This window comes from Pistacia vera, unplaced genomic scaffold, assembly GCF_008641045.1.
Source record: "Pistacia vera cultivar Batoury unplaced genomic scaffold, PisVer_v2 Contig109, whole genome shotgun sequence".
In the NCBI taxonomy this organism is placed as follows: Eukaryota; Viridiplantae; Streptophyta; class Magnoliopsida; order Sapindales; family Anacardiaceae; genus Pistacia; species Pistacia vera.
The window spans coordinates 1,171,227-1,198,810 of NW_022195126.1; the positions used below are offsets into that span (position 1 = coordinate 1,171,227).

At 38.5% G+C, this 27,584-nt stretch overlaps 1 protein-coding gene and 1 non-coding gene across 2 annotated transcripts; one reads left to right on the forward strand and one right to left on the reverse strand.

The window, feature by feature from the left end:
- Positions 1–4,476: 4,476 nt before the first annotated feature.
- Positions 4,477–11,440, reverse strand: LOC116136918 (peptidyl-prolyl cis-trans isomerase FKBP12). Its single transcript, XM_031422591.1, has 5 exons — positions 11,110–11,440; positions 10,437–10,470; positions 10,271–10,332; positions 5,623–5,675; positions 4,477–4,758 (listed from the first exon to the last, which is right to left on the reverse strand). The coding sequence occupies exons 1-5, from the start codon at positions 11,195–11,197 to the stop codon at positions 4,657–4,659; spliced, it is 339 nt and encodes a 112-aa protein (XP_031278451.1). The 5' UTR covers positions 11,198–11,440; the 3' UTR covers positions 4,477–4,656.
- A 14,221-nt stretch (positions 11,441–25,661) lies between these two features.
- Positions 25,662–25,769, forward strand: LOC116136966. Its single transcript, XR_004129104.1, has one exon. It is a non-coding gene; the product is annotated as a small nucleolar RNA R71 (small nucleolar RNA).
- Positions 25,770–27,584: the final 1,815 nt, after the last annotated feature.

Below are 27,584 nucleotides of genomic sequence, written 5' to 3' on the forward strand. Positions count from 1 at the left end.
TCCACTTGGCATGCATGTCTCTACTAGTTCGCTTTTTACTATTTAAATACTTCAAGGCTTCATGGTAAGAGTACTAAACAAACTCATGCCCCACTAAATAGTGCTCCCAAGTCTTCAAAGCACACACAACAGAATAAAACTCCTTATCATACGTAGTCCATTTACGCCTCGTATCATTAAGTTTCTCACTGAAATAAGCTACTTGCCTCTTATTTTGTGAAAGGAAATCTCCTATTCTCACACCACTAGCGTCACACTCAACTTCGAACAAGGCCTCAAAATTAGGCAGTGCATAATTTCTCCTTTAACACAGCAAAGCTAGTTTCAACTTCCTCACTCCAATAGAACTTCCCTTTCTTCAGACATTCTGTAATAGGTGCTATGATACTACTGAAATTTTTGATAAAATGCCTGTAGAAGGTTGCAACCTATGGAAACTTTGGACATCCTTTACTGTTTTTGGGGTAGGCCACTCCCTAATTGCTTGAATCTTCTCTTCATCCACTTGAATACCATCTGCCCCAACAATATAGCCTAGGAACAACAACTTATTTTTCATAAAACTGCACTTCTTCAGGTTCACGTACAACTTGTTTTTCTGCAAAACTGTTAGTACCTTGTGCAAGTGTTGAATGTGCTCTTCATCTGCTTAACTATAAATAAGAATATTGTCAAAACAAACAACTACAAACTTTCCGATAAAAGGTTTCAGTACCTGATTCATTACTCTCATAAAAGTACTTGGCACATTCGTCAACCCAAATGGCATCACAAGCCACTTATGCAAGCCCTCATTTGTCTTAAAAGTTGTTTTCCACTCGTCCCCTAGTCTAATTCGAATTTGGTGGTATCCACTCCATAAATCAATCTTCATAAACACTTGTGCCCCATGTAACCTATCAAGCATGTCATTCAGCCTAGGAATCGAAAACTTGTACCCTATAGTAATTTTATTGATGGCCCTCCTATCCACACACATCCTCCAACTCCCATCTATCTTTGGCGTTAATAAGGCAGGAACTGCACATGGACTCATGCTCCTCTTGGATGTACCCCTTTGTCAGTAGTTCCTTCACCTTTTCCTTCAAAATCTTGCTCTCCTTTGGACTTATCCTATAATGAGGTAGGTTCGACAAACTAGCTCCAGGAATTAGATCAATATGGTGTTGAATATCCCTTATAGGTGGTAAAACCATCAGGTAAATCCTCTGAAATCACCTCACTAAATTCTTCTAACAATGGCTTGACTGCTTCTGGGTACTCTTCTATGTTCAACTCCTCTTCAGTGGTCAATACTTGCTTCACAATCAATGTATGCATCACCTTTGATGCTTTGAAAGCAACTTCTAACTCTAATCTAGAATGTGTAACAATAAAGAAGGTTCGCCCTTCCACTTTAGAAGCTTTAGTTTTAGAACTCTTTTTCATTGGCAGCAAGGTGAATTTGACGCTATCTTTCTCCAACTCATAGGTATTTTCTCTCTCATCATGTTGTGTTGCCACATCGAATTGTCATGGTATACCAAATAATAAATTGCAAGCATCCATATCTATAACATCAAAATACACTTCATCCCTATATTGCCACCGTTCTGTTACTTGAATTTTCCCTGCTGCCTTAATCCACCCGATAGTGTATGCGTTGGGGTGCTTCTTAGTTTGCAGACCGAATTTCTCAACAACATCTTTGCTAATAATATTTTCACAACCACCACTGTCAATAATCACATCAAATAAAAGTTTAGTGATAGTGCACCTGGTTTGAAATAATTGATGTCACTAGGTGTTGTTCTCTTGTTTTGACGTCAAGATCAGTCTCCTTACCACATAGTTCTAACCATCATCTTCATCATCATCATCCCCATCTGGACCACAATAAACTTCATCATCCTCTTCTCCTCGTTCCACAACATGGACAACTTTTCTAAGAGGACAGTCGCTCGATCTATGACTAGGTTGGTTACATTTGAAACACTTCCCAAGGATCGATTTCGCATAGGGATTTTCAGCTTTATACCTTTCCTTCGCATCTATTATCTTCTGTTTTCCAACCGCCCTTTCTTTTCTAAACCGATCATTGCATGTAGGAACATCCTAACTTGCCTTATTCTTTTCATTATTTGTTCTACAATTCTCCCTGCTATAATTCTTGCGTGAATAATCTGGTCTACTCTTCTCTTGCAACAACAATTCAACCTTTAATGCAAAGTTTCGTGCCTCTGCTAAATTTCACATTACTTGCACCCCTATTTTGTCTTTGACAACTGCTTTCAAACCCTCCAAATATCTAGCAACCTGCTGGCCTTCAATCTCCCTCAAGTCATTCCTTTCTGCCAACCTCATAAACTCTGCGGTATAATCATGCACAGATTTTTGTCCTTGATGACATCTCTGGTACTGTTGGAACAAGATCTGTTCATAATTAGGAGGAAGAAAATCCCTTTGTAACAATTGTTTCATTCTATAACATGTTCTAACTGGTGCTTTCCCCTTACAAAATCTTTTGGCCTATAATCTTTTCCACCAGGCAGAAGCTCCTCCCTTTAATCTAAATGCAACCAGTTTCACCTTTCTCCCCTCTAGGATCTCCATATATTCAAAAAACCTATCTACTTCTGCCATCCAATCTAAAAATTCCTCAATATCTAAATTTCCCTTAACGCAAGAGATATCTATCGTCAATCTGAATTTGTTGAGTTCTCTGTCACCATACTGATTTCTGCCATACCCAACGCTCCTTTCAGATTCTACATAATAATCATCTTCTTCGTCTGACTCTTCCACGTAAACTTGTTGTCTATGTCTATTTGCAAAAACAGGTCTGCCAGTAGGCCTTCCGTGAGCTGTGTCATCCTTGGTACGTTGCCTTTCGTCATTCCTATTTCAGTTGGCATCTACGCTCAAAGCATCAAGTTGATATGCAATTTCTTCAAAGCGTCATTCCAAACGCTGGAATCTGAGATCCATTCGTTGCTCCAAAGCTCTCAACGCCACCCCTTGTGAGGTCTCAACTCCCTGATATTCGCCATGAGAGCTGCCGCCACCTACAACTTCATCAGCTGCCATTAGATTAAACGAATTTTGCCTGCTCCGATACCAACTGACACAGCGAGTTAGCGAAAAAAACCAAGGCTAGCACTTGACTATACCTTTAGGGTTGATAAACAAGTCTCAATCCAGAAACTTAAGCCTCAAAGTCTGAGATAAAATTTAAATAATTCATTTCATAACATCCAAAACAAAAAATAAGTTTATATAGGGTGACAACCAACCTTAATAAGACTCCTAATAACAAAAGGAAACAAAATCTAAATTAATTAAAACAAGAAAACTCAAAATAAAACAGGAAAAAAAGCGCAAACAACCTGAAACATGCCAAAACGGTGGAATTTGACCTTGAAAATGACCTCCAACTAGCTAAAGCGGTTTGCCACATCGTCGGGTTGGAAAAGAGATTTCCGTCAATATCTTACGGGTCTGGTAACTCCTCCGGATCAACAGTAATGAACGTTTGAATGAGAAATACTCATTTAGAAACTTTGGGCTTTATGTATGAGCTTCTAACGCTCAACCCACTCTATGAATTCATCCGCTAGACGTTCTACATTATTTATAAACCTTGAAGTTAGATTTTATGTAGGTTTAGAAAGCAAAGAGTTTGGAGAAAATCAGCTTAGTTGAGAAGTGGTTTGTGTTGGGAAAATGAAGAGAATTGTATGTATTTATATTCGGGAAGAGTAGTCAAGAGACAACAAAGGAAGGAATAATTATAAAGAGAAAGTTCTTGCATGTTGACGCGGTTTTAGCCCTGAAATTGACTCCATGTTCACTAGATATTGGTTAAGCTGTTGAATTGTGACTATGAGCAATATTTGTGGTATTCAAAATTGGTGGGACGCCCCTCTTTTAATTTATAGCTATGGGTCACATATTGGGTATTCTCATTTGTCATGGAATAATTGACTAATTGAGCTGGATTCTATTGACTGAAGACCCTTGTAACCAGTAAGTAGCAATTGGTCCAAAAAGTCACAAAAGTGTGACTCTAGCCTAGTTGATTCAAATTGAACGATACAAAGCATAAGTTGACAAATGACAAATTCGGAGTTTCATTTTTATTGATAAGTCTGATCTTTTACCAAAAGAGTCATTTTGACCTACTTTTATTTTCAATCTTAGATAACAAATTTGGGATTAAGCTAGCTCAAATCAGAATTAGGAGTTTTGTTTTAACTTAATCTATTATAAAGAATTATTTTGACCCCGTAACTGTCTTGAAGTCAAGGTTTAATTCCTTTAAAGAATATTTTAAAGGCTTTGAAAGTGTCTTTTGTTTATAAATATGGATTTATGAGACACATCTACCAGTATGATTTTCCTGGAAGGACTACATGCAGTCTGAAATGCAAGACAACTCCCCAATAGGTAAAGTAAATATCAAATAACAGGACCAGAGGAAAGAATAAAAAATTCAGGTTATTGCTAAAAGTTGCACAGATTATATTAAATGAAGAGTAAATAAGGCAGATAGATTCATCAATCCCATATCATATTCATCAAAAGTATAACGATAACATCTAGAAATGTCTATGATGATGCAAGTCATTCAAATTATCCAGATAGTTCTGTAGCCTGTTTTCAACTCCTATCACGTAGTCACTGTAGGCTTAAGACTTCAATCTCAAACTCCAGGACTGAATTAGGTTGAATTCCCCATGCTGGAAATCCACCAGCACCATAAGCATAATCTGGAGAACACTGCAAATTCATAGAAGGGGATCAGCAGATATCAGAGAAGAATACAAGCTACGCCAACACATAACAGCTTTTACAACTAGATAACTATTTCTGAAAGCAAAACAAATGCTAATGAGCATGGCAACAAATTCAAAATATTATTGAAATTATCTAGCAATAAGTAGATTCCATGATTGAGAACATAGTCCAGGAAATATATTGGAAGCAGAAAAGACACTAGCATTGGAAGAAAAAATAAAAAAGGGACACTGTTGAAGCAAAGACGGAGTTACTACTGATGAAAATCAGGGCCATGAATAAAAAAATTTATGTCTGTTTGCAAGCATACTACAGTTGTAATATCATTGAAGAATTATGTAGCCATCTGATAATTATTAGGCAAAAGGTCCAGATATATGAATTCTGGTGATGGGTTTGGGAAGTACCAGCTATGTATGGGTATCAAACACTCAATTTGTAAGAGAGAGCTACACACCTTGCAAAATTTAGGCTTTGGTTTAGCAACAATAATTTGACAAATATGTCATGATGCAAATAAATTCAAAACCAAAATGAAAATGAAAATCCAAACAGTTAATGAAACAACTATATTTAATGACCAGGGTCCTCAACAAAATATAGAAGGATCAAGTACAGTTATCTACTGAAAAAAAAAAAAAAGAAAAACACGCCAAATATTTCCCTAGGTATCGCCAAGCATCAAAAACTGTAATATGATACTGCATTGTCATAAGTATTGCTCCGTATATTTTTATTAGTGTTTAAAATCACAGCCATTATATTCATGTATCAAACCAAAGCATAATTAACAGAGAAAGTGGTATAGAAGAAAAGTGAAAAATGGTTAATAGAATGGAAAAGTACCCGCAGACGAGCAACCTCTCCCACTTGCATTCCCAACACACCTTCATCCCATCCTACAAATTAATCAAACACATTCAAACAGTTCACCAAGTTAGTTTGAAGAATATCATATCAGCAATGGTTATTTAGTCTAAAATATATGAATAGAAAAGAAAAGTGAAAGTCATGACCATCTTAGAAAAGCACGATTCTTAACTTGGGATATCTTGAAAACAGGAGATATCCCTGTCTGAAAAAATAATTGCATGACTATAGCGCCCCCATTAAATATAAATTAGAATATTCTAAAAAACACTATTTTAGTGCCAATTCAAATGTCAAGAAACTGTTGGAAGAAGTTGACAAAATCATCATAAAAGTTGATGAGTATACAAAAATACTGAAATGCAACTTGTGTACGAAAAAGTTTCCAATATATGTATTAAAAGCAAAGTGGAGTACATAAATATTTGTCATCCCCTAAAATGTCATTGAGGACAACATGCAGGGTTTTTTCAGTACAAACAAAATAGTTGGATCTATAGGAAGATAAATTTCTCAGGTCAAAAAGGTAAAGTTCACAAGAAACTGCTTTCTCGCTTGAGAAAATAATCAGAAGAATGGTATATGCAGTTAAAACTCTGATGAGACCAACAACACATTAGTGTATGGGAGGAAAAATAAAGGTGTAAAAAAGGGGATGAGGGACTAATTATCAGGCTGTATGTGTGAGTGTGTGGGTGGTATTAGGTTTATGAGAGAGTGACAAGTGGCAAGTAATGATTGATGGGGAGCTGAATTCGGTTATAGTACGAGAGTACGAAGAATAAAAGAGAATGTAAAGGATCTGTCTGGGAAGATTGGAAAATAGTAAAAAGGGAAAGGGGTTGGGGTTGGGGAGGTGCTGGCCCTCGAAGTCCAGCGGGTTTCTTTGTTCTTAGCAAATTCATCTTAAATGGTTTGGTTTATGTTTATCTTCTATTATGCTGAATTGTAGTTGTAGATGAACTGTTATTAAAGTAGCGTTGTCACAGAGGTTCTATTCAATATATAAATTGAGGTTATTCAGTATCGCTTGTGTTCTTCAATTGTTTTGAAGTAATTAAACTGTTCTGGTGTGACTGAAATTTCTAGGTTGTTGACTATTAGAGTTTCAGAAGGTTGTTTGTGAGTGATCTTTTGCAAGAGAAGCTTAGGGTTTCTAACAAAGTGGTATCAGAGCAAGGTTATGGTTGGGACTAGAATGGAGAATAGGGTTGATAATATTGAGAGAGAATTGGGTACGATTAGAGATTGTCTAGTGGAGCTGCAGGCGTGGATGAGACGGAAAGATGGAGAAGCTAGAAGAGGAGAAGGGAGTAGGTCGACTGAATTACATGGTGGGGACGAACCAAATAGGGGGGGAATGACAATCAAGATAATCAGGGACAAGGAAGACCAGAGCATGGTACCCGAAAACTAGATGTATTGCTTTTTTCAGGAGATGATCTGTATGGTTGGCTATTTAGGATCGAGAGGTACTTTAGGGTGTATCGAATCACAAAGGAGAAGGAGCGACTAAACACGATTGCGGTGTGCATGGAAGGCGAAGCGGTGAATTGGTTTCAATGGATGGAAGTTCGAGCTCCGGTGAACTCTTGGGCCACTTTCAAACTCTCCCTTATCCATAGGTTCAGTGGATCTCAAGAGGAAGGTCCTTATGAAGCTCTAATGGCGATCAAACAAACGGGAACTGTTAAGAAGTATCGTCGAAAGTTTGAGGCAACCTTTACTCCATTGCGTGAGGTTAGGGAAGACATTTTATGGGCTGCCTTTATTAATGGGCTTAAGCCCGGGATCAAAGCTAAGGTGAGACTGAGCAAGCCTGAAACTTTAGTCCAACTGATAGAGTTAGCCCAAAAGATCGAAGAAAAGAATTAGGCTTTCGATGAGCTTAAGAGTGGGTTGAATAAGTGTTCACGAGCTAGTGGGCTTAATGGGATAAATAAAAGCTTTAGTTCTTTTGGGCTTGGGTCGGGTCGGGTCAAGTCGTCAATTAGGATTCAATAACAATGGGTTTCGATCACAAAACTACCAGCCCTCGTTCGCAAACACACCCAAAACAAGCATCCCTCATGATCAACAAAAACAACTTCCAAGTGTTAATCCAACCAATAGTCAAAGAGGTAGCAGCTCCACGATGAATCAACCCTTAGAGCAGAGTCCTTCTATTCGAAGAGAGTTTCCATTTAAACACATGACTGAGAATGAGATTCAGAAGAAAAGAGAAGGTGTGATGCAAAGTTTTTTCCTGGTCACCGTTGTGGAGAAAGACAGTTTCAAGTCATCCTTGTGGATGAAGAGGAGGAAGAAACCGAGCCTATTAGGGTGGGAGACACAAACGAAGAGTCCCAGGAGGCTACCCAGAATGACATCGAACTGTCACTCAACTCTGTGGTGGGAATTAATGGACCACGAACCATGAAATTAAAGGGTAAGATTCAAGATACAGAATTAATTGTTTTGATTGATAGTGGGGCGTCTCATAATTTTATTAGTAGGGGGATTGTTGAGAAATTAAAGGTACCTGTCACTAGAACGCAGTCATTTGGAGTAAGAGTAGGGAATGGTTATTGGGTGAGAAGTGAGGGTGAGTGCCGAGGAGTTTGTATTGATCTTCAAGGAGTCTCGGTTCTGTTGGATTTTTTCCCATTCGACATGAATAGCTCGGATGTGGTGTTAGGAATGGCCTGGTTAGAGACACTGGGGGAAACAACTATAGATTGGAAGACCCAAGTAATGAAATTCAAGGATAAGGGCAAAACTGTGAAACTCTGTGGTGACTCAGCATTGAGCAAGACATTGGTATCCTTGAAAGCTATGTTGAAGACAACACAGAATGAAGGGCAGGGGTATTTAGTGGAATTCGACTCTTTGCAAAAACAGCCAGATGATGGGGATGACATGGACAGTAGGTTGCTTGAAGTATTGGAGCAGTTTTAGTCGGTATTTAACCCTTTAGTTGGAGTACCCCCCACTAGGAACCATGAACACACCATTAGGCTCTTACGCAATGCCCAACCACCAAACAACCGACCTTACCGTTATCCTTACTACCAAAAAAATGAGATCGAGCGAATTGTGAGAGAAATGTTAGCTTCAGGCATTATCAAACCGAGAGTGAGCCCATTTTCTAGTCTAGTGTTACTTGTCAAGAAGAAAGATGGAGGATGGAGGTTTTTGTTGACTATCGAGCTTTAAACAAATTGACCGTTCTAAACAAATTCCCAATTCCTGTGGTGGACGAGTTATTTGATGAATTGGGTGGGGCTACAATCTTCTCCAAATTGGATTTGAAATCGAGGTACCACCACATTAGAGTGAGAGAAGAAGACACCCCTGAGATGGCTTTTAGGACACATGAAGGGCATTATGAATTCCTAGTCATGCCCTTTGGATTAACCAACACTCCGACAACTTTCCAAGCTCTAATGAATGATATCTTTCGGCCGTATTTGAGGAAATTTATTCTGGTGTTTTTTTATGACATTCTCGTGTACAATAAGACCATGGAAGAGCACGTGCAACACCAAAAGATCACCCTACAGACACTTCAAGAGAATCAGTTAGTTGCCAACCACAAAAAATGTTTCTTTGGGCAGAAAAAACTCGTGTATCTGGGGCACATTATATTGTCGGAAGGAATAGCAGTTGACTCTTCAAAAATCGACAATATTCTTCAGTGGCCAGTTCCAAAAGATTTAAGAGCTCTCCGAGGATGCCTTGGCTTGACAGGGTCTTATCAGTAGTTTGTCAATGGGTACAGTAAAATTGCGATTCCTCTGACTACACTATTAAAGAAAGACGCATTTATATGGAACAGTGAAGCACAGAGGACATTCGAAGAATTGAAGCAGATCATGACTTAAATACCAGTTTTGGCAATGCCAAATTTTTCCAAGGAATTCGTGATTGAGACAGATGCTTCAAGACATGGTTTAAGGGTTGTTCTGATGCAAGAGGGCAGGCCATTGGCATTCTTGAGTAAAGGGTTGTCGTTGCAGTCCAGACTTAAGTCCGTCTATGAGAGGGAACTTATGGCCATGGTCATGGCAATCCAAAAATAACGGCACTATTTATTAGGCAGACACTTTGTGATAAAAACGGACCAGAGGAGTTTACACTTCCTAAATGAATGGCTATTGAGTGAAGACCAGCAAAAATGGGTGATGAAACTGAAAGGGCTCCGCTTTGAAGTGATTCAATTGTTCTGGTGTGACTGGAATTTCTGGGTTGTTGACTATTGGAGTTTCAGAGTGATCTAGGTGCTTGTTTGTGAGTGATCTTTTGCAGGAGAAGCTTGGGGTTTCTAACAAACTCCCATCTAAAAAGCAATCTCATCTAATGCCACCAAGAAATTCAAATGCAAAGCATAATTGAAGGGAATGATTAAAGCAAATACTACCAGTATATTCTTCATATATTAAATTTCTTTGTCCTATTTGTAATGCTAATATTATAGAAAGATACTGACAACTGTAAGTAATTTTTCTTGAATAATACTAAAATTTCAACAAAACAGCCATTTATTTATAAAAAATGACATGTTATTATTTTTAAACCTTTATTGGAGAAAATTTAACTCTACCATGGACAAGAAAAAAGTAGGCAAAGAATACCATAGAGTTACCTTTTATAACAGAACCTTGGCCAATTTGGAAACTAAAAGGCTGCTGCCCAGGATCCTTAGTGCTGAAATAAAAAAAATGGTGAATATAAGTAATCCAAATGACAAAGACAAACCAGGATGATCTGACATTCCAAATGTAGTAAAAGTGTACTGGAAAAATCCTCACCTCCAGAACTTTTGAGAGAGATCACCATTTTTGCCTGTAGCACAGAAAACTAATAAGGTGTAGAAAAGATAGGGAAACTAACTATTCAAAACAGTCCTTTCACTATCATTTCTTACAAAGGTTGCAGTTCTCTACCTCACATAACCCCTTTGCAATCTTTCTGCTAACCCAAACTCATAGCAATTTGCTAGGAAATACCTATGCCAGTCTAGGATATAACACTACATTCCTTATACAGTCAATTGACAAATAAAAAAACATGCCAAACTTTAACGATCAAATTATATGGTTCAATGGAACTATAGTTTAGTGCATTATATTAACGATCAAACTTGTAACAAACATGAATTCTAACTTAAACGCACAGCCATCTTTCCGACTTGATAACATAGAAAGACTGAACAAAAACACTCAATAAAGCACATAATATCTTCTAATTCAGTTGAATTAGTGAATGGCTGAAGCCAACAAGCCCCAAAGAAAGGCTACTGAGCTTACATTTGACAAATCTTATCGAAATCCCAAATTTTCTATTATAAAGGAAAAGATATAGCCGAATATTCTCACCATTGTAATACTAAAACAAATAATATATAAATGAATAATGTAAACAAAAACCCAAAATCAATTTAGTCTACTACAGTTTCTCAGCAACCAAGCAGTAAGGACTAACCATAACCGGTGCAGTGAACGGTGACCTTCTGGCCGGCAGTTGGTTTGGGGCCGGTTCCGGGGGTCAAAATTTGCTTCTCTACTCCCATCGCTGTTATCTAGGGTTTTGGATTTTTGATCCTCTTTTATTTGAATAAATGAAAATCGTATATATAATATATAGATGGGGTTGCTACTTTTTAGGCGTTTCTAGAAACTAAATTGATCGCTCAGGGGGACTGTGAAATTTTCTGAAATTCTTGGATACTGATAATTTAGCGGTCTTGCAGGGGTGAATGTAATAATTTAGTTAAAACTTTACAAGTAATTGTTTTTGACTGCACAGTTTTGGAAGAAAGGACTCAGTAGTCAGTTCCACACAAATTATCCCGCAAAATAGATGGGAAAATTATTTAATAGACTATTCTGGAGGGGTTGAAAATGATCACATGCTGAAAGCTCTTCCAGACCCTTCTCCAATTTAGTTTTTTGGGATTGTTGTTTGTGATTTTTTCATCAAGCTCGGAATATCATGAGATTATAGTCGACCCGAAAACAGCTCGAATTCATCGATAGTCCGACCTAGCCTAAGCTCGTCAAGTTACAACTTGACTCAGCACAAGCTAGTTGCGAACAATCCGTGCGATCATTCAACCAACTCTCCGATAACTTCAAATCCCATATATCTTGGAAGGGATTAGATTGACAACAATCTTTGTGCAATTATAGCGCCCAATCGTGAGAATACTGGGGTTGCATTTCAATTCAATTATAATCCATTTATTTTCGCTCTTTCCTTTATACAAACTATGTATGTAAACCCCATCAAACAATGAGAGAGGGGTTGGAAATTATTCCTAGAATTACTATTGTAAGCACTCATAGCAATTACAAAAAATAGTGGACGTAGGCTCAAGAGTTTACCTCGCAAAACCACTTTACTTTGCCATTTTCTTTACTACATTCATTGTTGGTTACTCGTAATCACGCACACATCAGTTTCGATCCCGCCAAAGTTGATCGGATCACTCGAGTTGGTGTAGATTTTTGTATCAATATTTTGGCGCTAGAAGGAGGGCTTCCGCCAACATCTTAGAAATTCCGGCAAACAGCCATAGCGATCTAACCACTTCAGGCCCACGATGGTGCGTACAAGATCAAAAACCATCACCAGAAACCATGACGATGTGGAGATCACCCATCAGGAGGTGCACCAAGACACCGTCGGGCGTCAACCACCATTGCCGTCATCTCAACATGCCACGAATAACTAGGGGATAGGGACGTCAAACCTAAAAAATGGCCAATTGGTGGAGATGATCAGAATAATGGTTGCATAGGCGGTGCAATAGAACGTGGCTGAGCTGAGAAATCAATAACCAATTGCCCAAACCTTGACCAATCATGTTTCATTGATACCACCCCAACGGGTCAGAATTCAGCAAGAGACCAGTTTGGCTCATCAGCGCCAAGAGGCGACCAACACCCCCGACGTCACATAGTGCACTCCACTCACCAACGTGAGTCTCGTGGGCAAACTAATCTAGGGAGGCAGCTAGGGAAGCAACCAGTGGGTGAAAGTGGAGGTAATGATCACCCACGAGATGCTTAACCTACTTGGCGATATCCCCAGCGTTAGTATGCCAATCTTAACCCATGCTCAAAGCAAGCTAGACCCTCGCAGGCTCGCGAGACGAGTAATATGCACCAATCTGGCAATGACCGACGTTCCGATTATAACCGATGTCATGAGCAACACACTGACGAGCATGATAACACTTATCAACCAAACCATCATGACTTAACTTTGCGCATCAATGCACATAATGGAGGGGGTTCACAAGCGACAAATTTGCGAACTCACTTGCTCAAGGTAAGGCTGAACAGAGTCAGCCAAGGCAATCATAATGAAGACTTAGATCGTGTGCAGAAAATGCTCGACGATCTCAGAGCTTGCCAGAACGGCGCGGTGGAAGAAATAGTGAGTTCCCCTTTCATAGAGAAGGTTCGCCAGACCCCGCTTCCACAAGGATTCAGGACACCAGAGAGCAAGTTCGATAAGAGAGGAGACCTTAGAGACCACCTCGACAATTTCAATGACCTGATGGAGTTGCACTAGGTCTGTGACTTTGCGAAGTGTCGTTGTTTCGCGGTCACATTAGTAGGGGATGCCAAGAGGTGGTAGAAGAGACTCAGGGTGAACTACATTAGATCGTAGTGACAATTCTCCTCACTTTACTTGCATAAATTTTAAGTGAGGAGACAGTTCGCAATGCCACTCAGCTACCTGAGCAACATTCATCAAGAAAGAGATGAAACTTTAACCTCGTATTTAACAAGGTTCCAGAACAAGCAAGCAAAGGTCGCAAATGCACCCGAAGAGTCAATCTAAACTTTGCTAATTGCAGACATTAGGCCAAACACGAAGCTGTGGAAAGAGCTCCAAAGCAAAGATCACATGAGCTTGACAAAGTTTTATCATATGACTACAAAGCACCAGTGAGTAGAAAGCTCGCTAGCAGCCCTAGCCAGAAGCTCGCCAAGAAAAGCCCCAGACAGGCGACAAGATCGCCTATCAGATAAGTGGAGGGGCCAAGACCACAATGATAGGGATCAAAATAGGTCCCCAAAAAAATAGATAACCGCGAGGATAGACAACCCTTCCTATGGTATGCAAAATATATCTCCCTCACGCAAGACATAGCTCACATCTACGAAGTCTCCCGTGAGGTGAAAAGGCTGCTCGCTCTAGAAAGAATGATAGGGGCTCTAGGTAGAAGAGATCGACAAAAATATTGCCGATACCATTGGACACAACACCAACCAATGTCAGGCTTTGAAGGATGCCATCGAAGACTTGATATGAAGGGGCCATCTAAAAGAATTTGTTAAGGAGGCACCAGTTCGCAAAAATACTGGCAAACAAAACAATCAGGTCGAACAAGCTTCAGCCAGCACCAACAATGATGTCTTGGTGGGTATGATCTACGGGGGGCCTGACAAAGCAAGAAGATCAAGGCACGCCTACAAGCAATATCTCGCAAGGCCAAAACAAATTCGGTCCCTCGGGTAATAAGCTGTGAATAGAAGCCGCCAAAGCGGCCCAAACATAAGAGTGAGGTGGTAGGGTTCACTATTGAAGAATGCAAAGAATCCCCTCGCCACCATCATGATGCAATTGTAATTGCAGCTAAGATCGACAATGCTAGAGTACTGAGGGTGATGGTCGATAACGGAAATGCAGTGAACATCATCTTCTTAGGAGCCTTTTGAGAGATGAGGTTCATAGAAAGGGACTTGAGGGCATGTCCTTTACCACTTTATGGATTCACCTGGGACGGTCTGGTCCCCAAGGGAACGATTGGCCTTCCCGTGACTTTGGGGACAAAGCCCAAAATTAGGACAGTAATGGTTGAATTCTTAGTGGTAAACTGCTCGACTACATACAACGTCATGCTTGGAAGGTTGATCTTGGATGATTTGAGTGCAATCACATCAGTGCACTGCCAAGCAATGAGGTTCCCGACTCCCAAGGGAGTTGCGATGATCAAGAGCTGCGAACAAAGAATCTCGGGAATGTTACAACCGGGCCATAATGCTGCACTAAAATGGCCACTTCCGAGAACAATGGTTATTACAAAGTCTAAACCACACCTTAAGTCTAAACCACACCTTGGACCTCTCGAGGATACCATAAATCCTCGCATCCATAGAAAAGAGCCCACAATAGGGCTAACAGAAGAGCTGCGAGAAATATGTGTTAGCGAGAAAGATCCGACTCACATATTGAATATCAACAGTAGCCTGAGCAAAGAAATGGCCAATAGTCTAGTGGGGGTTTTTGTATAAAAACCTCGACATGTTCGCATGGGTGCATATGGATATGGTGGGGATTAGTCCCAAAGTAATGTGCCACAGGTTGATCATCAACCCAAAATCTCGGCCAATAAGACAGAAGAGAAGGTCTATGGATTTAGAGCGTCCTAAAGCGCTTAAAGATGAAATTGATGTTCAAGACTCCTGAACATCAACTTCATTAGAGAAGTAAAGTACCCAGATTGGCTCGCCAACCCAGTCCTGGTTAAGAAGTCGAACAACAAGTGGCGGACTTGTGTCGACTTCACAGACTTAAATAAAGCCTATCCCAAAGACAGCTTCCCGCTTTCATGGATTGACCAACTAGTAGATGCGACAGGTGGAAATGCACTACTTAGCTTCATGGATACGTACTCAGGATATAACCAAGTCCTGATGTATCAGCTCGATGAAGAGCATACCTTATTTATTATTGACCGTGGGATTTATTGTTACAAAGTTATGCCGTTTGGCTTGAAGAATGCTAGGGCGACCTACTAGCTCTTGGTGAACAAGATGTTCGCCAACCAAATTGGCAAAACTATGGAGGTGTACATTGACGACATGCTCGTCAAATCAAAGGTTGCTGAAAGCCATATTGAGCATCCAGAGGGAATGTTCGACATCCTCAGAAAATATAGAATGAAACTTAATCCCCTAAAATGTGCTTTCAGAGTAAGCTTGGGAAAATTCTTGGGTTTCCTTGTAAATCAGTGCAGTGTTACAACCAACCTAGATAAGATTCAAGCTCTACTAGATATGAAAACTCTGACTAGCATAAGGTAGGTGCAGAGTTTGAAAGGGTGTGTGGCCACACTCAGCAGGTTTGTTTCCCGAGCCACAGACATATGCTTACCATTCTTTGAGACCTTGAAGGGAAATAAAGGTTTCAAGTGGACAGAGGAGTGCAAGAAAGCCTTCCAGGAGCTAAAGAAACATTTGAAGTAACCTCCTTTGTTATCAAAACCCATCCAAGGTAAGCCACTGCTATTGTATTTGTCAGTGTCAAAGTCCGCTATCAGTGCGGCTTTGGTATGCGAAGAAGGGGGAGTGCAGTGACCAGTATACTATGTCAGCAAGAGGCTATTCGATATGGAGACGAGATATCCTGAAATGGAGAAGCTTGTTTATGCCCTTGTCATTGCCGCCAGGAAGCCACAACCTTATTTCCAAGCGCACTCCATTCATGTGCTAACCAACTTTTTGTTGAAGAAAATATGCAAAAGCCCGAGACATCGGGGACAATGGAAATGAGTCAACACGATATCATGTACATTTTGAGGATGGCAATCAAAGGTCAGGCTTTGGCAGATTTTATATCAGAATTTTCCTATCAGCCAAAAGGGGAACTAAGCCCGCTAGAGGCAAATATCTTAGAAGAAATCGAGCAGCAGAAGCCAAAGCTCGACGACCTATGGCAGTGGACTTTGTATGTGGATGGCCCCTCAAACAAGAACGAAGTAGGAGCAGGGCTCTTGCTCGAAAGTCCTGATCAGAGTCGCAATAAGATTTGGGTTCACCACCTCTAACAACAAGGCCGAGTACAAGGCGTTGCTTACAGGGATCCGCCTCGCCAAGGAAATAGGGGCAGAGTCTATCAAAGTTTATAGTGATTCGCAGCTCGTAGTCCATCAGATTACCGAGGAGTACTAAGCGAAGAAAGACAAAATGGCATCTTACCTTCAATCGGTGAAATCCAAGCTCAAGCAGTTTAGATCCTTCACAATTCTTCAGATCGCAAGGGAGAAGAACTCAATAGCTGATGCTTTAGCTCGCCTAGCCTCTGCTATGAACCAAGAGAAAACTGATTCCATATCAATTAAGTTCCTCTCAGGGCCAAGCATCTCCGCTACATATGAACCAGTCTTAGCGACCAGTCAGAGATATAGTTAGATGGATGCAATCATTGCCTACCTAAGGGATGATACACTGTCGGAAGGAAGAATTAAAGCCAAAACACTCCGCATAAAGTTAGCTCAGTACACGCTCATCAATGATAAGTCGTATAAGTGCTGGTGTAGTGTACCACTACTGCGATGCATCAATCATGAGGATGCAGACTATGTTTAGAGAGAGATCCATTATGACATTTGCGGGAACCATGCAAGAGGCGATCTCTAGCATACAAAGTGTTTTGTCAAGGTTATTACTGGCCAACAGTTTTTGACGATGCAACAGACTATGTGTGCAGATATGACAGATGCTAGAGATTTGTAGATGCTCCACGAGCTCCACCTCAAGAATTAACTACATTGACAAGCCCCTGGCTATTTGTAATCTAGAGCATCGACCTGATCGGCCCTTTGCCTCAAGGAAAAGGGGGCGTTAAGTTCATAGTGGTTATCGTTGACTACTTCAACAAGTGGGCAAAAGTTGAGTCTTTGGCCACCATCACGTCGAACAAGCTAAAAGATTTCATCTACAAAAACATCATTTGTAGGTTCGGAATCTCCCACACCATAATAATCGATAATAGGAAATAGTTCGACAATAAGGACTTCAGATCTTTCTACGAACAACTCGGCATCAAGAAGAGCTTCACCGCTGTTTACCGGCCTCAAGTCAACGGTCAAGTAGAGGCTATAAATAAAGTCATTAAGCACACCATTAAAAAAAAGCTTGATGCCTTTAAGGGAAGATGGGCCGAAGAATTGCCTGAAGCCTTGTGGTCTTACAGAACAATGGCTAGGAGCTCGACAGGAGAAACTTCATTCTCTCTCTCGTATGGGTGTGAAGTAATGGCCCCGGTTGAAGTAGGGATAATGGCCACCCTTAGCCGCAAAAACAGAGAAAGCAACTAAGAGAGGGAAAAAAGCCTTACAAGAGCAAAAGAATGGAAAGAACTCGTTGGAAAGGGTACCGTGACGACAATGAAGCAGCAATAGAATAAGCAAAAGACGTCAAAAAATTTTCCCAAGTAGAGTAAGTTTTTTACTACTTTGCTCGCTTTTATAGTAGTTTGCATGGGAGACGAAAGGGCGGGGTTGGATCGTAGCCATCGATCTATAGTGAATGTTGACCCTCTATTTATCGAGCAATCCTAGCCCTTGGACATGGCCACATGTCAGCTATCTACGAGGGACGATGAACCGTCAGACTGTTGTGATCATAACTGTGGCCACACATCGCCTTAACTCCACGCGTGGTTAGCTGTAGTCGCCCACGTGGGATGAAACGTGACTGTTAAAGGCTGCTGCATTTAATGTGACATAACTGCGTGGAATTTACATAATTGTCCTAACCATTCATATTCCAAGTTTGATAGGTGTCATAGAAGAGAGAAGATCCAAGTGTGAAGTATATTGATTGAGCATGGGTTCAACCCTCAAAGCTCGATCGAACCTGCATCTGATGGCCTACTGACGACGCTGAGCTTGATATTAAATCAAGCAATAGTCTTCGAAGCTCGAAACGAGCATCAAACACTAGAAGGCAGATGTTGTGTGTGATTTTTCCATCAAGCTCACAGTATCATGAGGTTATAGCCTAACCCGAAAATAGCTTGACTTCACCGATTGTCCAACCCAGTGCAAGCTCGTCGAGTGCTTGACCTAGCACAAGCTAGTCACAAACAATCCGTGTGATCATTCAACCAACTATCCGATAACTTTAGATCCTAGATATCTCGAAAGGGATCAGATTGACATCAATTTTTGCGCAATCACAACGCCCAATCGTGAGAATACTAGAGTTGCATCTCAATTCAATTGTAATCCCTTTATTTTTGTTTTTTCCTTTGTACAAACTCTGTATATAAACCCCCTCAAACAATGAGAGAGGGGTTGGAAATTATTCCTAGTATTACTATTGTAAGCTCTTACAACAAATACAAAAAACAGTAGACGTAGGCTTGAGAGTTTACCTCGCCGAACCATTTTAAAAATCCCTTTGCCATTTTCTTTACTGCATTCATTATTCATTCATTGCTAGTTACCCGTAATCATGCACGCACCAGTTCTGATCCCACCAAAGTCGATCGGATCACTCGAGTTGGTGCAGATTTACAATTTATCCCCATGCCCATACTCGTCCCTTCTCCAAAAAATTCAACACATTTTCTTCTTCTTCTTTTTTAATGAAAAATAAATAAAATTATAATTATAATACTCTTTAAAGTTGTATTGGATTATTATTTGGAAGTCTCTTGGACTAACTATTGGTCATTGTAACATAGAGAAAAAAATACACCCAACATATATATTAAACAATTAATCAATATATTTATAACCATTTCCTTCCAATTTTGATATATAAATGAAGAAAAACTTATACAAGTCATATGTATATAACATTTATTTAATAAATTAATTGAAAATTAATAATATGGGTTAAATTAAACCTCCCTTGAGGTATGATAAATTAACAAAAATTCCCCTTCTGTTAATCAGTTGTTAGTAAGATGTTAATTTACACTATTAAGAGTTCATAAATATTACCCAATTACCCTTCTACCATTTGTTTTAACACCTAAAACTTAACGGCTGGGGGATTTCTATTATTTTTTAAACCTTAGGAGAAATTTTGTTATTTTATCATACCTCAGGAGGATTATTGTCATTTAATATTAATAAACTATTAACTAGGGACGGGGACGGTGACGGGGACGGGGACGGGGACGGGTATTGATGTTTGCGAGTAGACACCTCTAGTTGCCCCTGTACTTGTCCTTGGTAACAAGGATGAAAACTTTATAAACCTTGACCTGAAATCTTTTGGGGATTCTCCACTTGATGGGAGTGAGTTTTTCCAAGTACCCAACCCTGCTGGGTTTCATTGTCATCCTTAATTTACCCTTACGATGTTAAGAAAATGTGCTAAAAATACTAATGTCAATCATCTAACATGACTAAAGTGTTCGTATCCCATAATATTGGGGCAATCTACAACATAGCTCAAACCTCAAGCACGAAGTGTAATTATTTCACTGTTTTTCTTCTCATCTCAGTTCTTTCTTCTCCACCTTAAACGTAAACACCTAACAACCTTTAAAAACCTCTAACTTCAATAAATTATAATTTCTCTCCAAATGTCGTATTTAAGGAAATTTTTGACAAGTTTGATCCAATAATTAGTCATAGAATGTTGAGCCCTCATTTGTTTTGATGTGTCAAAACTAATAAAAAGAGTGATTAATGGACCAATGATGAGTGCTTGGAAGTGCACTCATACTTAGTGATTTTAAGGGTATTTGTATGGGAATTAAGTTTAATTGGTTAATTTTCCTTAATTTCTGTATCTCTTTTGTTTTCTAAAATCATGGGTATGTTTTGTAAATTTTAAGGTATTTAGGTGCTGAAAAATGAGGATTTAAATCATGGACATTGAAAAGAAAAGAATCAGAATTGTGTAGGAACAAACAATTCAAGAATCGGAGCTTAAACGAAGAAGTTATGAATTTTTTAAGATTGTTCGCCGCAGCAGAACTATTCATGAGCTGCAGCGGAACTATTCCCACACCGCAGCATAAAAAAGTTGCAAAATGGACAGAAACTTCATGCTACAGCACCACTAAATCATGTCGGGCACCTTTCGTGAATTTTATGCTCAGGAGTTTTTCTGCTAGAACGTGCTGCACAAAAATAGGCATAACTTAAGCTACACAACTTCGATTGACCTAATGCTAGTGGCGCTTTAAATCTAAGAGACAGATATACATCTTTTATTTTTTTTTATCAGGATCCAGTTCAAACTAGAAAATGGTTAAAAATGGGGACGTAAGTTAACTCGGTGCATGGAAGACAAGCAGACGCGGGTTCTAGAATATGCTTAAGTGTTTCTACAATAACTCGAGCTGTAGACCTTGGATTTGGATGATTCTTGAAGCGCTGAAAAGATTATATTTAAGACCTACAATTAATATGTTCAGAACGTTTCTGTATTCAAAAGCTAGTGTGTTCTATTTCATCTAGAATTGAATTTCATTCTCCTATTTTGTATAGGATTTTTCCCATTAGTTTCCCACAACCATAGCACTATAAAAGGATGTCTTTAGGTATTTTTAAAGGAGAATTTTACTTCAACTTGGAGAGAATTAGAGGCAAGGAGAAGAGATCTACCTAGGGTTTCATCTTTTTCTCTACCTCATGTTTTTGAAGGGTTTGAGGTTTGATTTCCTTATGATCATGTGTAACTAAATACTTTTCTAGGGATCCAATGCAGCCTAAACTTTATTAATTCTATTTGTTTTATCAATCCATTGCAATTCTAGTTTTATTCATTGTCCTTTATTCAATCTTTAATTGATGTTATTGCTTGATAACCATTAAATATAATTAACTGATTGTGTGAGACAAGGTTAGACTACACGCCCTAGCTAATCTTGACTAGCTCGTGTGAGTGAATGATTAGTATTTTGTGCATATGTCCTGACAAAATGAAAATTGGTTCATGATTTCTTGAATAATTAGTATTTGTGCATACGCCCTGACAGATGCATATTTATTCATGATTTCAAGTGCTCTTATGTTTAATGGGTTTTTAATCATTAGGCTAGACTATGTTGGAGTAGGTGCCCTAGAGCCTATCAATTATTGTGGAATTGACTCTTTGTAATAATGTCTATTAATGAATAAAAGACATTATCTACTATATCATATAAATCATATTTGTATGTATTGATATATGTCCTTAGGATGGTAGAATCGTGACAACGGTATCAAGTGTTTCAAATCTTGATAGTGAGAACCCTATGAGCACATATGGTGGCCATTCTAGAAATGTCCGTAGCCCCAGTATTATTCTGACCAAAGACATAGATAATACGGTAAGGCTATCAGAGTGTTGAACGACCCTGTCGAAAGATAGTGACTGATCTCACTTGTCAAGGTTGTTTGCTGACAACCTAGTGCAACACATAGGTGCTTGTTGTAGGCAAGTTCACTGGACTGACCCACTAGAGGATTCCATATAGATGGTAACCCCAGTGTCTATGGAACAAATCTTTTAACGAATGGTGGTGCATGTGATCTTAGACTTGAGATCATCGGAGCGCCTTATGCACCGATTGGTGTAGTTTGACACTAGCCCAACGCAGTTCTATTCAGAGCTGTCAATATGGTAGTGATTGGCTGCATCGAGGAGTGTATCAAAACTATGGGGGATCGACAAAGGATTCATCACTCTTGGGTACGGGAGAAGTTATCTCATGGCGCAATTCAGTTAATGACAATGACACTAAATTTGTGATCATAGTAGGATTGAGTTGTTGCTCAATCTAATTTGTTATTCTAGTCATTGGTCTAGTAACTGAATATAAATATATCGAGGATAACTGAGGTTGACGCTATTTCTATGCCTTAGTCTCGATGAGATAATAGATGATGAAAGGTTTTGATTGCACGGTAACCATATCGTTGACAGGTAGCTATTTCGCTGAATCCGAATCTATCACCTTCGTTCTCAACTCTCTAACATCCATCAATCCACTATTTGTCAATCCTAACACCAAAGATAATTCCATATGCAACATCCATAGACAAAAAGTTGATCCCAATAATTATGAAATATGAATAAAATTATGTAACTACAAACTCCACAGGCCTACTTTTCAAACCACTCTCTACCAATGTAGAACAATCACACAACTTTAGATATTTAGGACTTTATTGAGCTTGTAATGTGTAGGCTAAGGTATTGGGTTATGAAAGAATGGAAAGAAATCAAACAAAATAAGAGGACTAATCTTACTTATTTGCAACAACATCGCTCAAAGCATATCACATTCTCTCTAAATTTCCCAAGCCTTTGTTACGTCTCTCTTCCCCACCACATTTGCATTTACACACTTTCCATACTTCCTTGATTCACTCATTTTTTTTTTTCCTTTTTTTCAGATTTTTCTTTTCTTTTCTTTTTCTTCCTTTTTTTTTCCAATTTTTTTTTTTTTTTTTTTTTTTGAATGAAACTATAGTTAGGAAGCATGGATATTACAATCATTCCCCTTGTTACCTTGATATTCACAATACACCACAACCCCCAACCCATTCTTTTGAATATCCTTCAAAATTTTGAGAAAACACTCTAAGCCACACAAAAACACTCTCACTTTGCATAAATTCAGTTTAAATCCTCTTAAAAATCATGGGTAGAGTAGTGTGTTTAAAGGTTAAAAGGGTATGTTATTGTGGGATAAATGAAAGAAAATCAAGGCTAATATAAATTCAATATCGACACACAAGGGTGACAAGAGATAATAAAATATAGGGTTGGCTTGAAAGGCACAAACGGTCCAAAGATGGCCTAAGTCATTTCTTTAGTCATGTGTCATCTAGTATTTCGCAACAAGTGGTCATCAAATAGGTTCTAGAATTTGGGGATCTCAACAATGTCATAGGATAATTACACACAAAACATCCTAAATGCTAGAACTAACCCACCTTACAAACCACATTCATGAGAGTCTTAAACTTAAGCAAAACCAACAATCAGAATTATTCCTAAACTAAAGTAAAATTTGACTTGTTTTAAATGCCCATGTCATTGCAATCATGTTATTATCATTGAAATATAAATTAATTTAGAAAAAACTGAAACACACTCAATTAACAATAACATAAAATCACACCAAATCTTAAAAAAAATAAAAAATAAAAAAAATCACAAAAGTTAAGAAAAATATTCAATTAAGAAAATTCAGGAAAAGGGAACTTCCCCACCCCCAACCTACAACCTAAATTGTCCTTAATATAACAATTAGAAAGGAAAAATAGAGAAGGAAAGAGAAAGTTACCCCCCTTTTAGAGACATCATCAAAAACGGTGTGGCGCCACAGCGCCATTTACTTCACGTTGCGGCATGAAGTTTCTATCTTGGAGGGTGGTTTTATGCAAAGATGTGGTAAAGTTGCGCCAAGACGTGAATTCGTGTTTGAAGCTCTCACCTTTTTGCACCGTGGCGTGAGAATTTCCACGCTGCAATATGAAGTTTTTTCCTTCTTGGCCCTTTTTGTGCCGCAGCATAGAGAAGCAAGGTTGCAGCGTGAACCAGATGTTCCTGAAAAAAAAATAAAAAAATAATAATTTTGATCTACATTATTCGACTTATGAAAATAAATAACTAACACATAAACAAAATTAACACAAATTATAAATGTAACATTAAAAAAAAATTGAAAAAATTGGGTTGCCTCCCAGTAAGTTTTTTACTTAACGTCTACATAAGACAAAATGCAAGGTCTTTTAGGCTCAATCATTGGAATCTGAGGGAAACACCAAGGAATTTAAAACTAAGAACTCCACTGTTTCATTCAAAACTATCATAGTGAGCTTGCCATTCTGAACCTCAATCACTGTCTTAGTTGTAGCCATAAATGGGCGGCCGAGCAAAATGGGCAAATCTCTATCATGAGTTGACAACTTTCTCCATATCTAAGACGAATTATCGGTTTATCAACTTTAACTAAGACATTCTCTATAATACCTCTTGGATATTTAATTGAATTGTCAGCCAATTGTAGAGACATTGTTGTTGGCTTTAATTCCCCCAATCCTAATCGCAGATAAGTGGACTAAGGCATGATATTAATGCTTGCCCCCAAATCTAGCATTGCTCGTTCTTCCTTTTTATCACCCACGGTAAAGTTGATGATGAAGCTACCTAGATTTTTCAATTTGGGTGGCAAATTCCTTTGAAGCACAACACTTTCCTTTTTAGGAACCATCATTTTTTCATTAGATTCAAACTTATGCTTGTGAGTAATCAAATCCTTCAAGAGCTTTGCATAAGCTGGTATATTCCTTATCACATAAAGCAAGGGTAAATTCACATTAACTTTAGATAAAATATCATAAATTTCATAGAATGACTTATCCTAATTGCTCTTCTTTAATCGGTTCGAAAAAGGAATAGGTGGAACATAAGGCTTTGGTGGAGCAATGATGGGGCTGATCTCCTCATTCTGAATGGATACACTTGATTGCTTCTCATTCACTTTATCTTCCCCTGCATGATCAATAAAGGCCTATTAAATTCAGAATTAATTTCCTTGTTAATTACCTTACCATTTCGAAGCACTATGACTACTTTCGCTTGCTCATATTGGCTTGGTAATTTTCCAAGAACATGGCCTTGTACTGCCTCTGCTATCTATCCTATCTGAATCTCTTGCTTTCTAATGGACACCGCTTGCTACTAAAACCTTTGTTTAAAGTTCTATTGGTTCTGGTGAGGCACTTGGATGAAGCTATTCAATGTCTCTTCTAATGAAGATATCCTTGATTGATCGTTTAAGCGAGACTGCTGATGATTGTTATTCCATGAAAAACTAGGATGACTCTTCCAACCCGAATTGTACATATTTGAAAATGAATCATATTTAGGCCTCGAGTTGTAAGAGTTCATCATATTAGCTTGCTCTGAATACTCTGAAAAATTCCCACCAGAAGGACACAAGTTAGTAACATGACCAATATTACCACAAATAGCACATACCTCTTTGACAATACTTTGTCCTTGTCCCATCATCATATTACACCTAGTTTTCATTTGCTTGGCTAACTCTGAAACCTGTATTGCCAACTCAGTGTTAGTATTTACTTCATACATCCCTCTTGATTTTCCTCTAACATTTTTCTATTGTGAGTTGGCTCCAAGCATCTCATATAACTCATTCGTTTCTTGTGCAGTCTTTTCTCCCCTAGCACCACCTACAGCATTATCAACCAGGGCTTGATAAGCTTGTGTTAGTCCATAATAGAAAAATTGGTTCAGTAACTCTAAAGGATATCTATGATGTGGACACCAAACTAAAATCAATTTAAAATGTTCCCAAGCTTCATGGAATGGCTCACTTTCCATGTGTGAGAAAGTAGCAATCTTACCTCTAAATTTTGCAATTTTGGCATGAGAATATAATTTATCGATGAACTTTTTATAATCTACATCCCATGTGGTAAGTGAAGTAGGAGTTAATGACATGAACCATGTTTTAGCTGCATCCTTCAAGGTTAAGGAAAACAATGCATCCACAACTGGTCTTCTGTCAAACTCTGCAAAGGAAAAGTTAGAACAATAAAATAAAAATCACGAATAAAGGTAAGTGGGTCCTCTGTGGCTATGCCACAGAATGACATTAACATCTGAAAGTTAATGTGCTTCAGTTTGTAATTCCTTACTGCCTCATTCAGCACTATGCAAGATAGCGACGTTCTTATGGTAGGACGTGCATACTCCTTCATAGGACGAGGTAATTCAGCCATTATCTTTGGTTTTGAACTTGAATATGACGAATCTGAATCTGAGGAATTTTCAGGAAGTTCTAGTTCCTTCCTCTTTCTACCATTCAAATCCACTCTATCCATGTAAGGTACTAATTCTTTATCAAGTGATCGGTGACCTTGCATTCAAAAACAAACACACCAACGAAAACAAAAACAAAAGAAAAAAAATAACCCAAATAAAAATAATACAAGTTAAATTAAATAACAATAATTAAAGCACACGTTATCAAGAAAGCTAAATAACTTAAAACAAATCCCCGACAACGGCGCCAAAAACTTGATGAACAATTATATAACCTCGCAAGTGCACGAATTGCTCTTGTAGTCTAGTGTGCAAAAGCAAGGGTCGATCCCACAGAGATTTGTATGCAATTTACTAATCCTAATAACTATGCTTCAATTAAAACTAATAACAAGACTTAATAATGAAGAATTAGGGAAGATCACTTGCAAAGCAACAACTAATTAAAACTAAAATTAAACAACTATTAAAATTATCTAAAACCCAATTGACCAAAACCTAGGGCTCCAATTTCACCATAATTATCCAGCTCTATGTCAAACATCTCTCTATTGTATATCAATTCAGTCTCTAGGGTTCGCATTCACTAAATCAAGGTATTATCGTAAGGCGTTTGGGATTAACCTAGTATTTTTAACACAAGACTAGCTAGGACGTATAGTCTAGCCTATGGTTAAAAACCCGTTAAACATAGGAATACTTGAAATCAAGAACAAAGGCGCATCTGTCAGGGCGTGTACACATAGACTAATTATTCAAGAAATCATGGACCTACTAATACTCTGTCAGGGCGTATGCATAGAGTACTAATCACTCATTCACATGAGTTCTTCAAGACTAAAATATAACATATGCCTAATCTCAACACATACAACCTAATAATTCACACTAAGTGTTGTCACACAATAATAAAAATTAAATATTCGAATAATAACATGAATGAATCAAGATTTCAAATTGAATTGATAGCAATAACATATGTTTAACAAAGAGCCTTCCAATTAGGCTACATTGGATCCCTAGATAAGAATTTAGTTACACATTGACATAAAGAAAGCAAACCTCAATTCCCCCAAAAGCATGAATAATCCAAAACCCTAGGAAGAACCTCCTTCTCTTTCTTGCTACAAAGTGGCTCTCAATTTAGGTCAAAGTGAATCCTAAAATAAATTACAAAGTCTTATTTATACCTTTCCTTTGCTAGGGGTGTTTTTGGGAAAATACAAGTTCAAGTCGAAGTTGGAAAAGGTGAGGTTTTTATTTTTCTCGCGATCCATGGTACGACGTGATTTTCTGGCGCCATGGCTTAAAATTCTTCCGCAAACCTAAAGCTTTATCATGCTGCGGCACCAACTTTTTCATGCCGTGGCATTAACTTTCTCTCCCAAATCATCTCTTTGCACC

Coding starts and splice junctions, on each gene's coding strand:
- LOC116136918 (XM_031422591.1), bottom strand. CDS start 11,197: ATGGGAGTAGAGAAGCAAATTTTGACCCCCGGAACCGGCCCCAAACCA. Junction 10,333..10,436: donor CTCTCTCAAAAGTTCTGGAG/GTGAGGATTTTT, acceptor TTTTTATTTCAG/CACTAAGGATCCTGGGCAGC. Junction 5,676..10,270: donor CCAAGGTTCTGTTATAAAAG/GTAACTCTATGG, acceptor ATTAATTTGTAG/GATGGGATGAAGGTGTGTTG.